Raw genomic sequence first — 14,851 nt, forward strand, 5'->3', positions numbered from 1 at the left:
TCCAAGTGGCAATTAAATGGAAATCTGGGTTTCATGCAGAGAAGAAACAGATCTCAATAAACCATAAATGTCGTGAAAATACTCACTATTTTCGGGAGCATGTTGGCACGGCGCTTGGTCGGGCCCACCTATGAGTGGTATTTGCTCCATGACTGCATTAAGTCGTACTATTCAGTGAAAGGGGATTTCATTTCTCCAGGACGGGGGAAACCCAGAGTCAAGGCACCGGGAGGACTTGACTCCTTCTGAGCTGCACGTGTGTGTAATTACAGCGAAACTATGGGGCATAATTATACGAGTGCAGAAGACGCGGTGCACATCTTTACATGAATGAAAAAGCAGGTTAGAAGCTGCCACCTACAGGAAGGGTATGATGCGATAGATGAGGTGGTGCCACTGACCACTGAGGAAACCACCGAACGAAAACCAGCAAAATGACTGATGAAATGTTTTCTGCCCATTACGGGAATGATTATTTAATGGTGTCACTTTGAGCTACGAAAATCAACAGGGTGGTCTGGGGATGTGAAATTCCCAAATGGTGTCCCTGTGTAGCAGTAACAGCTGGTTGTGCCGCAAAAGACTATATTTAAAGAAGTAGAAAGCAGCCCCAGAATGGGAGCAGGGGAGAACAAAAATGAGAACAAAACCAGGTGTCGGGCACAATGAGACAATCACATGTTTCACTGTGCTCAGTCTGGTGTGATGCAAACTTCCTCCCAGTTGTTTGTTAGTAGTTTGCTGGAGGGGGGGGGGGTTAATGCTCGCCCCCCCAGGACCAGAGATTGTGAGATTATATAAAACACTGGTTTCCTGCAGGTATGTGAGCTCAGATACGTGTCACTACTCTTGTTTAACTAGCAGCACAAACCCTCCTGCTCTGCCGGTGTTGAATGGGCAATTAGGATGAAACTGTAGTCTGCACTTACAAGCTTTAACAACTCCAGAGCTGACGTCATGCTACACTTGGACAGTGATGGATGGAACAGCACTTAGCCAAATTTAAGTCTGGCTACAGATTGTTACCAGAAAAGTCTCAGTGGAAGTGCAAACTTGTAGGCTACTTCTTGTCTCCACTCATGAAAAGGGTATCAGGTTTAAGATGAGATAATGCATTTTATCTCGCTTTCATTTTGGCAGTTTTACAGGATAAACCCTCTCTGTTTTTGCTTGTCATTCTCTAACATCTACTTCACTCCGACTGTTACAGGCCATTTATTTCTTCATCTTGATTCATCATCGTGATTAGAATTTTGCGCTGGGGGATGAACGATGGGCAGCAGATGTTTCACACGGCTGCTTGAGTCCAAACATTTTGCTCATATTTTAGTACGTGCAAACCAAATCAGCTCCAAAGTGCAGTTGCATTCTGCTCCATTAACTCTTTACTATTGCTTGTTAAGTTGGTGGACAACCATTGTTCACTATTACTGGTTCCTGCATTAAATTTTCCTGGATTAAATGAACATAATCTGCATGGAATTTGAGAAATCCGAGATCATAGCGTCAAAGCTTAAACATTTACTACATTATCATTAATTCCTTCATGACTGACAGCTAAGCACAGGGAATGTAGCCACACAATTCAGCACTTATTACACATAAATGATAATGGGCAACATAATAGAGTACTAATAATGAACAATCTGACTATTTTATTGAACCTAAGTTTCAAAAAGGGACAGTGCACAGTAGTGGAAGACTTATATAGGGGTCACTGCTTCCCCCAGTCAGGCGGAGAGTATTTAAAACATCAGGGCAAATACAATGCCTTATACAGGATTAAACCAGGTAGTGATGGGCTGATGGGGCTTCATGAAACAGTGTCCTCATTTTCAGAGCCCACTAGATGGCGCTTTGTGCTATCAAATCTTTGGGTTTGAACAATCATTTCACTGTTCTTCAATGGGAACAAGTGCAATATGGCCAAAACAAAAGGCCTGCTCTCTGGTAGAGCTCACTCTTGCTCCATCAACATGATCCTGGCTGTCTTCCAAAACCACAACTGAACCTTTGACTCATGCGAATCCTCTCGAGTCATCCTCCTTGTTTCCTCTCTTTTCACTTTCAGTGTCTCCCCATAGGTGTTTGCAGTGGCTGACCATGAACTTTATGCCTATATATATATATATATATATATACACTCAGTATATAGTGTACTCTCATTTAGTTTTCTTTATCATGGATGTTTTAGTGAGGAAATCATATTATGTCATGTAGTGCACCTGGAATTGGTGGCATAAATCTGTTATTTGGTTCAATATTTTTATGTCTTAATCAAAATTATTGCATTAAATTCCCAGGCCTGATTGCACCAATCAATGACATTGTTCATAAATTTTCATGACGATGATGGCGCGTAACTATGAACAATCCTGTCCTTGTGTTTAATGGAGAATAAGAACGGTGCTCAGCAAAACAACACAAGTTCAAGCCAATAGTTTGCGCATCCTACTCAGAACTCACCTTCACACTTGTGGCTGGTTTCACTCTGCCGGTGGCCAGCGGGACACTTGCACTCGTACGAGCCGACAGTGTTGATGCAGTTACCTCCCGCACAGAGTCCTGGCACCGCCTGGCACTCGTCCACGTCTGAACAGGCACAATAGAGGAACATGCAGAGAGTTGTGAATCGTCACTTCTGGATCAGAAACAAGAGGGATACACCAGCAAAAAGGAGTGACCAAATACACTATGGCCTGTCGCTTGTCTGCATTTTCCTTGTTATTTTACATTTTCCAAAAAATAAATGTATTTTACGATTTCAAACCACAATTCAAACCACCCGTCCAAAGCAGAAGTGAACTGTTTTTACTAGAGACGTCTTCCAGAAAGGCCGGCCTCACTTCATTAGAACAGGAAATGACTTCTCAAACAATTCTACCCAGAACTGAACGTGACTCACCGTTCCCATCATTTGTCTAGAGCGCGGTTCTGACAGAGCCCTGAGGTCTGATTGATCACACTGTATGCACGTCAGTTACGAAGCAGTCAGTCTGCCCTCATAAAAGCCAGACAGAAACACATAAACGGCCAGTATCTTTTTAAGGCGTGCATCCAAGAACTCTGACTGAGGCGAAGAAAACACCAGCCCAGCCGAAATAATGCTGACGTAGCCGCCAGAGTCTTAATACTTAAGAGTCATTCAGCGCCAGTGAGACTCAACTCCTTCTGTGAGCAGTTTCTCCTGGAACTGGTACCTATCCAGATTAGAATTACGCACAAGTGGTTAACCCCTTCATGGTGTCTACTTTACAAGCGCTTGAGCGTTAGAAGACACGTTGATGGCAGCAGCAGACAGTGTTTTGTGATGTGGTGACCCCTGATTTCCCGCAGAAGTTGGCAGTTTAAGCAATTTAACTCCAGTGCTGGATGAGTATTCACACCAGCACTGCTCTCCATGACCACACACACACCGACTCACTCATGTATACAGATCTTTCACTGCATTTAAAAGAGTTTAGTGCACTTCTCTGACTAACTCTTAGCATCTTTAAACTGCTGTTCCTCTCAATTCCCCAGACAACAAAGCAACAAGAACAAATGGGAAGTGCAAACCCCACTCTCAATGTTGAAGTGGTGATTCAAGATGATTTCAAACCACCAGCTGTCTCGCTCGTGCAGCATTACTGGTTCTGAATGTGTCATGTTGTCAGTAATCCCATTACTTTTTTCTCTCCAAGCAGGTGGATGAGATGATTTTTCTTTGATCACCAAAATTCTCACTTCAGTTGAACATTCTTTTTTTTTTTTAAGTGAAGTCACAGGCCAGCTAGTTGAGATCAACCCAGGAAATGTACACTTTTCTCATGACAGTCACACTCTTTGTTGCACTATAATTGTTTGCACTCTCATTGTGTTTTTGTTGTTGTTCATGTTGTTTTTTGTTATTTATGTTGTATTTTGTGCATAGTTCAATGTCACATTAGTCACCGCACTGACCGTGACACACTTCCATGCCGTGACATATGATTATACACAATGTTAACACGGCAGGCTGTGTCAGCAGTGTGGGAACATTCCGGACATTATTCTCAGCCAACACAATGACGGACAAAGTAATGGTTACAGTTTGTTTGTGTCTGTTATTTTCCATCATCTCTTCTCCCCCCCGCCCTTTAAAAACTGAGGCGTTACTTTACACATGAAGAAAAGAAGAAGTGTTTTTATTTTCTTTACCTTGGCAAGCGCCAGTTCGGATGTTGGGGATGTAGCCACGTCTGCAGGGGTGCGGCTGGGCCGGGCACTGCTCGCAGGGGTGTCCCCACGCACGGCCAATGGTGGCACAGCAGAGGGTCTTGGTGCACACGATGCCGCTGAGCTGGCCCTGGCACATCTGGTTGCTCACCTGCGTGAAGCATGGTCCTGTCCGATAATCTGGAGGCAAAAATAAAAAGTGAGCAAATCTTTCATTGATCAAATAATAAAACCATGATTCATTTCCTCAACACATCTGGAGCAACTTTGTAGGAAACCAGGTTAGCATTCATCGACTGACTCATTAATCTTCAGCAGCATTTGAAGGTCGCTTGAAAGACATGACTCACTGGAGTTATTTTTAAAAGATGACCCTCATTAATTGCTTATAAATTAAAAGCAGGACAGACGAGGAAGAGGACTTGGTAGCAGTTGAGCCGTTCTACACGGAGCACATGATATCAGGCGTTTTCCTACAAACATCTGTTCAGACTGAACTGCAAAACACATCCATATTGTTCCTCTAGACAGGAACTTAGCAATAGGATTGGAATGACTGCTATGTATTTATTCTCAGGCACAATAAGTTGAAACCCATGGATCGACAAACCGACGCACATTCCGTCACTTCAACACTTGAGCTGCACAATCGTGCCATGTGTTTACTATAACATTAGCCAGCGTCACCACACCGCATGACAACGGTTTGGGCAGGAATGTGTCATGTTAGATCTGTTGGTCTTTTCGTCTTGAGGACAAATGCGTTTGCATTTTCTCACACATTTTTTAGCATCAGTGGCAAGTATTTTGCAGTGGAAGATTCTGCGTTGTCAGCATCATAAGTGAAGTGACGATTTTAGTCAAGACAGGTCACCTTGACTATTAATAGATTATAGGTATGACTATGGCATTGGTGAAGTGTTTGGCTGACGATGCAGTGAAAGAAGAGGTGGAGAGAAGAGGATTTGAGGTAAGCTGACACAAGAGATCAGACGAGAAGAGTTAGAATTGCCCGAGGAAGACGAGGAAGATTTCAGGACTTGAGTGGAAAGGAACGGAGACAAAGGAGATGAGACCCAGAAAGTTCAGACACGTGCAGAGGAGGGACTATGATTTAACATGGTCAAAAAGGATATGAAGAGCAAAGGTGTGACTCTGGGAAGGATAGCCAGTAGAAGGCTGACTCATTGTTCATTTGTTTAGAGTAAAACATTCAGCCCAAACCTCAAAATCTTGATTAAAAATGATGACTAGAGGTGAAAGACACAATGTTGGCCATAGTTGGTTGGTCAAGGCTATACCAGCAAGATGTTGCCTGCCAGACCGCACTGGACGAGATGGAAAGGTGACACATCACCATCTACGGGAAGCCTCTCTCAAGATGTGCTGCCCCTATTTGTGCTGCACAGAGGGAGAACTTGAATACGGGGGCAAAGTTTAGGAGGTGCAGAAAAGTGAAAACAAGAAAGTAGGTCAACCTCTGTGAAGAGAAGTGCAGGTGGGGGCTCACACCAGTTCTTTCTCATCCATCTGACTGTCTCCTATCATGTTTGATCTTCCACATGGAACATGAAGCTCCTGCTTCCCTTCAAAGATGCACCCCATATTTCTCACGATAATCTCCTTTCCTCACTCTATTTTGTCTCCCATATCCCCTATTTACAGTCAGTGCTGAGCCCTTGCTATTTATGATGCACAAAAATAACAGCCAGTCTCATGTCTTTCTGGAGTCTCTGCAACATCACGTGCACCGATAATCCCGCAAAAGCTGTGCGTTTGTGCATGTGAACAAATATTTATTCCCCACACACACTTGTATTTATACAAATACTATTACACGCACACCAAGGGGAACACATAGGACTTGGCGTAAGGCACAACAATACTATTGAGAAATCTTCTCCAGTAAACACTAAATAAATCTCAATCCCATTGACACGACATCTGTGTTCCATGTGATGGACTCTGTGTTTGTTTTGGGTGGACATGTTTGGAAAAACACTTGTGTATGGCTCTAAGTGTTGTGGACACACGTTTGCGTGGGCACAGCCAGGTTAGGAGACGAGAACAAGCCAACATCCTGAAATCCCGCATTGGGAAGCAATTTAGCCTAAGTAGTGTTCACTTGTTCCATTGATCAAAAACATTCCTGAATCCACAGTTGGGAGCGACATCTCTTCCAATTTCCTTCATTGACTCTGTACTCTGTGACATCCAGGATTCTGCAGCGGCTCTCAGAAGATGCAGAGATGTTTTCATTTGAAACAGTTCAAACAACAAGTTTCCAGGAAGAGTCAACAAAGTTTGGGTGGTGGTCTAGGGCTGCTGAAGAACTTGTGACCTTTCACCTAGATCAGTCTACTCTGATTTATATCAGACAGCATTAATGGATTATGACCTGCTCACATTTAATGATATTTCTCTGCTCCAGTCATCCATAAGAGTCAGATACTATTGAAAACAAACTTAATCAAAGCATATTGCTCAGTGGTCTGTCCAAAATGGGATTAAATTAAGACAAAATACTGTATGAGCCGAGGTGAGAAAAAAACGTAATCCTGTCTGGAGTCTGGGGAAAACAGTTCCCATCAACCAGTGGTGGGAGCAAAACTAAAAAAGGGAAAGGGCTTGGAAGAAGAAAAAAAAAGGCACTTCAACTCAATAATTACTGAACTTGTTGTAAAACTCCCAAGAGAGGGAGGGAAGATAAGAACCTGACAGTGGTTCAACAAGTCAAACAAATCAAAAGTCTTTCCACACTCAGCACTGCAGGCTGCAATAGAACGTGAGGCAGACATGAACTGTCACGTGCATTCTTGCTTTTAAGTGTCTATTGACTTTACTCAACTTACTTCTTCAGGTGATAGAATTCTACACACAGAAGTAGAAGAACATAGTCAGTCACATTGCACAGATTGCGAGAGAGTGCCATGTGTCAATAAAATGCACAACACATTCTCAAAACAACTTCACTGCATTGTTCCCTGTCGAGTGGAAAAATGCTAAAACGGCGCTTGTTCAGTCTGGGCCTGCGTGTGAGCAAACGTCTGGCTGGCTCGTAAATATCTGATCGTATCGCCTTGTCCACGTCCATTGTAAGTTGCTGCTAATGCAAGTCACAAACAGTGTGTTTCACTGAGTGTTTGTGTGTTGTGTCTTTCAACCATGGCTTTCTCTTCACGTTTTATCAAGGCCATTATCAGCAGCCTGGAAATTTCTCTTTTCCTCCGCCTCTAATCGCTTCTCATGGGGTTTGCGCCTTATATTTTTGAACTTAAAGACCAACTGAAACACGAGCAGCTAGGTGGTGAGCGAAGTGGTAGGAAACATGGGTCAGTCTACGAGGCTTCAACCATGTTCAAAGACTCATTTGCAAAAGATGGATATTTTTCCATATGTACCTTCTATATGATATTTCTTCATTTCGGACAGCATAGCAAGTGTCATGGGACGCTAATGGTAAAGGGCGACACAGTGACACACAAAGACAAGGTGACATCTCGCAAGGTGTTTGTCTTCAGAAATACAGCCTATTTTAATGTTGCAAGATGAAAGAAAATTTTCACAATACTCGAGCCAAAACTGTGATGTGAATAAAGCACAACACCCGGGGTTTGGATTGGGCATCATGGAGCAATTTCCTCATCTGTTTTTGCTGATTCCAAACATCTCTTCACATTCTTCACAGTTCTATTTTCAGGGGAGTTGAAACGGACCCATGGAGTTGCTGGTTGAGTTTTACTTTGGAAAGACAAAACAATCCATTCTCGTCGTCCAATAAACATAGCAATTTCAATGACAAGCTCATCCTGGTTCTATGAAATAGAGTTAACCACCTCACCCACTTTGGACTCACTTCCTACTGTATGTACAGGTATATGTTCAACACCAAATGCTGCATCCGCCTTTCCAAACTGAGCTATTCGCCCCTCCGCTATGACTATGAAAGATAACAACTAATTTGGGCACCAGAATTCAGTTCACAGGTCGGGAAAACTGGGGGTTAAGCGCCCATACTTCAAAAGTTGATGACCTCAGCAAACTGAAAATATGTAGCCAAATACAACACTAGACGTTCAAAACTTTTAAGACAAACTCATACATATGCAGCAAGCCTGAGGCACCAATTGTTGAAAAACAAATAAAAGTGACTGTACATTTTTTAAAAACACACTGGACGTTTTAACATCGTCCAGCCTCTTATCACAAAATGTCCACAACAACTTAACAAAGAAACTTTTTCTGATGTTCTAAAAGTCCCATCTAACACATTCTTCTTGGGAAATGTTTGATTTTCCATGAATGCAAAAGCCAAGTAGCTAAAACTGGATGATGGTGAACAACTGGGCAAAAACAAATAGCTGTGGAATATACGACAATCTTCACGTGCCAGAATTAAACAGGAAGGGAAAGTAGGACACTAAGCTCAATTGAATTTCGGCCAAGAGTTTTCCTCAAGCTCCATGTTGCACCGCGGGAGAGGGGAACCGATGTGGAAGGTTGAGTTCTACATTTTCAACATTCCTCTCCTGCGCTGACAAGGTGAACTGAGGTGAATGGAGATTAAATGTTGGGGAGGATTTTGTACCTCATCCTGCCAGTGACAAAGCACAACCTTCCGTCAACACCTGCTGGCTGATCAAAGTATGAGGTCCTGAGGAACCTCCAAAAGCGACATAGTGTTAGGTATCTCTTGGCTGCCTTCATAATGAGCCACGTATAAATAGTGTGTCTTTATTGTCAAACTGTTTTGCTCTTCAATGTTTATAACACCAGCTTTTGTTAGCTAACACCAGCCTCGTGTGTCTCCCTCTGCTCTTCTTGGGTAGAAATCACTTTTTTATTGCAGCAGAAGCAGTAGTCAAGGGTTCTGGCTCGATGAGTCACAGAATAAATACCAATTCAACAGCTTCAATCATTTGGCGTAAACTGGACATTTAGATTCTGCAATCTATATTTATAATGTCGTTCAGTCTTGGCATATAGTCTTGCTATCGGGCTGATGTAGAGGACAGTCAAGACTAAACCACAGGCTCAATGATGCCGCCCAGTTGCATTACTATGATTTGATTTACATAGTGTAATATCACCTCCGTTCATGCCATTGTGCCATGGTTTCTTGATTAAAATAAAAGTTTTCCGGTCTGTCAATCCCGTATTCATAGAATGTCGTAAATATAGTTAATGTTGTCCCATGTGGGACATAAAAACACACCACAAACATGAAGAAAAACCAGTGGACTAATGCAGTGTCTAGTGATATACTGCATACCTACATGCAGGCCTTTAACAATCTATCTCAAATCCCACTCCTATAGAAGGACAAAGCTATTTAGATGCATTTTTAAAGTCCAAACTTAAGCCAAACATAATTTGGTTTTTCTGGGCCAGTATATCACTGTTATCAGTGAGACTGTGTGACTCCACTGGCATCATACGACTGTCATTACGATGCGCCCCAGGCTTACTGTAGCAGCGCTGCCCAAACATGGACGAATCACGCTTGATACATGAATATTTCAGCTCTGTTCGTTTGGACTTACCATTATACATGGATATATTTGTAAAATAACTCAGTGATCGGAGTTCAATGAGCAGAGGACTACATTTTGGCGGTGTGCCACTGCCCTGGGTCCAGTCCCCTCCATGTGAGGTCTACCAATCTCTGCTGTCCTGGTAAAACCATAAAGCCGCACCATCTCCTTGCTGAGTGGAGGTCTGCGATCCATGAGGGTAATGTTCACCATAAGAATTCTCACTCATTCTGACCAGCTGATCATACATGATATATGTCTAATAAAGAATGAATTTGCTGTCACTTAAATGCTTCTGTACAAAAAGGGCTGATAATAAAAGTTATGAAACTATGTCTCCAGTTTGACCAGACTGTTGAAGGCCAATGAGACCAATGAGCTTCACCTGCTTTGACTGCCATATGTTTATACACACAAACTACCTGCGTAAAATTTTATGCTTGAAGTTGATCACTGACAAATAGAGGTTAAACCTGTATAAATGTTCGAGGCTGAAGGAGAACTCCTTTATGACCAATCAAATCGGCATTAGGGCAGATAATGCTGTTTAGAACCTCTAAAGGGAGGGATTTAAGATTCAGATTTAGGATTATCTAAAGGCCTGCAGACACCTTGCTTGAGTGAGATCATGAATCAACGTTCTCAACATCTGTGCTGAGATAGTCTACGCAATAGTAAACATCATGGCAATAAAAATTAGCAGCAACTTGACAACAAAAATAATGGCCAGACTTTAGGACAACAGCTGCAACCGAGCTCGAGAGAGCGGACTGTAATTTGTGACGGGCAGTGTGAGTGTTCAGCTGTCTAAGGTGAGGTAAAGAACACAACGTCGTTCGTCGTAAGGTTTCGACTTGTCTCGCCGACCAGACTTTTCGTCACACAGCTGTGGAAACAAGTCTGGCAGGACACGCTGTAGCGGGGGGCCAAGGTAAATTCAGTCACAGACATTGACACACTTGAGTTTCATGGTCACCACAATTCTTTGTCTATTCCGAGTCACTCTAAGGAATACACTGCAATAATATAGATCTTAAAATAGATTTCCAATGACTCGCAGTGTTCTTTGATGAACCAATATCCAGGATGTCAATCGCTCTTCCATAAAGAATTAAACAATGAGTGAATGAACAACCTACCTTAAGACCTGTAGACAATAATAAAACTGAAATGAAGGGAGATTTATGAGCATAAAAAGAAAGAGAAGCTCTCACCGCGTTCACACTGTGGGCCGGTGAAACCGTAGACGCAGGCACATCTGTTGGGGCCGATGCAGCGCCCACCGTTCTGGCAGCCGTTCTCACACACAGCTATAGAAGACAAAAGCAGAGGAGCTCACATTATCTGGCCGACAGAACTCTTCCTTTCCATACGAATGTAGAAAACACTCGTGTAAATACTCACTTGAATGTAAAGTGACATGCGTTGTTGAAAAGTGGTTGAAAACAACTTTATATTCATACCATCAGTTAAAACTATAAACTCTCAGAGCCTTATCCTTAGTAGTAGTGTACATCAGTTGTAAACTGAGCGTTCAAAAATGACAGTTTCAGTAACATTGGGACGAAAATGTGGAACTACACAAACCCACAAAAATGTTGTGCTCTGTTAAATCATGAATATGTAGTGTGCTCGTGTCTTATTTTGACCTACAACTACATCATTCCCTGACAGTTTGACTCAGCTACTTTTTATGATGAGAGTTTATGATAGAAATACGTAAAAATACTGTAACTTCATTATATTCGTGAAACGCAACGTGTTGCTGTAACTTTCGCTGGTAACTTTACTGTAACTTTCGCTGGTTTCTACATGTATTTTGAAGTCATTTGTGGTAACAGAAATGTCGTGTGTCTTTTCATTTTCCATTTTATGTGTCCAACAAAATTCAAAACAAAATTCCAACTAAACCATCCTGTGCAATCTGAGTTTAAGTGTCTTGCTCAGGGACACATCAGCACAAACAGATCAAACCAACCACTCTGCCATATGAGCTACGCTGCCCATGTTTTTGATTTATGAAAAATGACTGCGGTCCATATAAATATGTGACAATTTTCATATAATCAAAGTTTTAGCATCACGCTTCTCAATATTGTTCCAACAAACCTTACAGTGTTGCTCTGTTGCACATATATAGCAGAGGTGGAGCCTCTGTATTTTGGGCCACATTTTATACTAAGATGTTTTATTGTTCTATGAAAAACATTCCAGCTATTCTCACGCTGAAATTTTCTTTTTAACTGGACACCATCATGGCAAAAGAACAATAAACAACGCAGCACACAACAGCAGGTCAAACTCACGTTGTCCACAGTGGTTTCCTGTGTAGCCCTTAGGACAGGAGCAGGAGTCTTCTGCACAGCTCCCGCCATTCATACACCTGACGTTACACGACTGAACTGTGATGAGAAAGAAAAACGTGTCAGAGGGAAAACTCTATTTCCATGCCATAAAATTCATCCTAAATTTTTTAGATTGGGTGGACTTTTTCAGGCACACAAATATAAACCAGAGGAGACCCATCGGCAAGAACATAAAAGAAGAGCTTTGTCGAGTTTCAGATCAAGCAAATGGAGCTTTATTAGCGCTGCGATGGTCTGATGTGAAACAGGACCTTGGCTGGCATCCTTGTCACTGCGAGACGTCATTGATCTGACAGACTGAAATACAAAGCAGCAGCTTTTCAACATGAACTTGTTGGACCTTCGTGCAAACCAACAAAACGCCAGTATCGTGCCTTGAGTTGAGTCCTCTAGTTTCAGCATTTCTCTGCTATCAATAGCTAGTTCCATACATTTTTTCAGTGCTTGCTATACGCTTAATGCTTAACATTAAATTCCTCTTGATGATCCTGTTGACTTAATAATCAATAGCATAAGCATCTCGCTCATACTCAAGATGTTCTCCTGTGTTGTGTAAGTAAATGAAAGACAAAAAACGACATTCTTATTCGCCTAAAAATGAAATTAAATAAGATAGAGTTCAGCACTCACGTGCAACACTTGGAAAGCAGCACACACATTCTTGGCAGAATCTAATTTTTGTCTGAATTAAGTCAGACGGAAACATATGGTGATAAATTACAGCGAGGAATTTGGTGCTCTGGAGTAAAGCAGGTTTGACACCCACTGCCTTTAGACAGAAGGCTCATGCTGTATGCCTTCAGGACTACTTCTTTTTCCAAGCCAAACAAGAGCAACAGCGATATTAAATATAGGGAGTGACTGTACTTTTAAAGCTACTCCTGATGTGGAAATTAAGCAGTCGGGAAATACTTGGAGCATGAACGCTGAAAAATAACTGTTAATAGGTGAAAAGTATCTTAGTTTTGTCCCACGACCAACTGTGTTTTATAAATGTGGATATCATTTTACTGATCCAGTATAATCGATCACGCCTAACAGTACCAGGAATTCCTTCTTTGAAGGCCCCGGGATCATCTAAAGGGAACCTCACTGGCCTGCATGCAACTCCTCCTGGTGCCATTTCATCTTCTGCAGATGGAGCAGGATGGCTTGCCCCCGTGACCCGAGCCAGGAAAGCTGCACGTGCAGCGCGGCGGAGGAGGGGGGCGGGGATGTCTGAGGGCATATTTGTCTGCACACACAGGTTGGGCGTGGCTGTTTTCGGCACCACAATGCACCTCTGTATTCTGGCGGTGTCGTCGGTGAGCTGCTCACATCTGGGTATTTTTTACGAGAGGCTGCGAAACACAGGAAGTCGTAGCTTGTGTGTCGGGTCTGTCGGCGTGTGTGTTGGATGGAAAACTGAAAGGTTTTTAAAGGCTATTTTGCGCACTCACACAGGGAGCGGTGACAATTGTGCTCAGACATGATCCAAACCATCAAAGGAAATGATTCTATTCTGGTTTCAGATGTATATAATTCGAGCAGCTGATTCCAAAAAAAGTAGTTTACACTGAAGACAGGCTTGGTAGTAATGACAAGGCTGGTAATTAAAAGCCGTCTTCTACTTTCCCAGGCTTAAATGGTCCTACTCTCCAGCATGAAAGTCCAAAGACAGCTGCTTGACAGAATATTAGCGGTAATGATTTCATAATGATGGTTTCAGGACGGGAAAGCTAATAAAGACAGCCCTATAGCGCCCTTCAGCCCAGCTGAAGCTACACCCACTGCTTTCAGAGTTTGTTAGTCGTTTTGTGGGAACCCCAGCTTATCAGTAAAAGTGACTCATGCAGCTATAAAGCCCACCTTGGCTTACGCAAGCTTTTCCTGGATTTACTGCTCCAGGAAATGTGTTAATTCTTACAGTAATTGAAAGACGCACAAACTCTTTAATGTGTTTCAGCTTTTTTTCAATGAGCAATTTACTTGTGTGTGTCCTAAAGTTTCTATCTTTAACTTAGAAAACCTACTCACAAGAAAAATAAGGCCAAGTAATTCAGACTGAGGATGGAGGCTGCCTCAAGTTATCATCTACACTGAAGTCTCTTGTTCGCAAAATGACTCTGGACAAGTGGGTGAACCCTCTATTTACTCTATTCAACTGAGAAGAAACCAAAGCATCTCAGGCAGCGTCAGCTTGTTTCAGGACACATGTTTCAACTGACATTTGAAGAACCAAACATTGAACCATGGTGACAAGACGAGTGGAGAAGAGAAATTCAGCAACAAGATGCAGAGAATCTGATCATAGCAGTTGCAGGAATTTATGTCTCACCGAGTTGATGGCGTCACTGAATAGTGATGGACCCAGAGGCATCGATGTCTAACTTTTGTTTTTGCTTTTCATTGAATTCCACAGTAGATAAAGGGCTACAAACCTGCCTCTCCCATCCGCCACGTTGACTTTGAAATGTATACCCACGCCCTGGTAGACTGACCTGCTATCTTAGCACAACCCAACAGGACAGGGAAAGTCGCTTTGGGAGCTGGACACGAGCGACAACATGGGTGTGACTGTGTTGTCGCCATGTAAAACAAAACTTTTTGGGTCCCTCTGTGGTTGGACTCCCTTTTAATTTCAAAATAATAATTTAATTTCACAATAATGTTGCTGGCGACCAGTGGAACATCAAGAGTTCAGGTGCAGGTAAATACCCTTTTTGGCTACCAGACTTTGCATGTGTTGTGATATCTTGACAGCGAGAGGGGACC

The 14,851-nt window shown here is 42.5% G+C and overlaps 1 protein-coding gene across 3 annotated transcripts in view; it reads right to left on the reverse strand.

The window, feature by feature from the left end:
* The window catches only part of fbn2b (fibrillin 2b), a 75,270-nt gene that overhangs the window by 25,579 nt on the left and 34,840 nt on the right, over positions 1-14,851 (reverse strand). For all 3 annotated transcript variants that reach the window (XM_053877248.1, XM_053877240.1, XM_053877257.1), the window contains exons 5-8: positions 12,038-12,133; positions 10,946-11,041; positions 4,180-4,377; positions 2,467-2,592 (exon numbers count right to left, since the gene is read on the reverse strand). In XM_053877248.1, the coding sequence (XP_053733223.1) occupies positions 2,467-2,592; positions 4,180-4,377; positions 10,946-11,041; positions 12,038-12,133 (516 nt within the window). The remainder of the gene's footprint in view (positions 1-2,466; positions 2,593-4,179; positions 4,378-10,945; positions 11,042-12,037; positions 12,134-14,851) is intronic.

This window comes from Synchiropus splendidus, chromosome 1, assembly GCF_027744825.2.
Source record: "Synchiropus splendidus isolate RoL2022-P1 chromosome 1, RoL_Sspl_1.0, whole genome shotgun sequence".
Taxonomy (NCBI): domain Eukaryota; kingdom Metazoa; phylum Chordata; class Actinopteri; order Syngnathiformes; family Callionymidae; genus Synchiropus; species Synchiropus splendidus.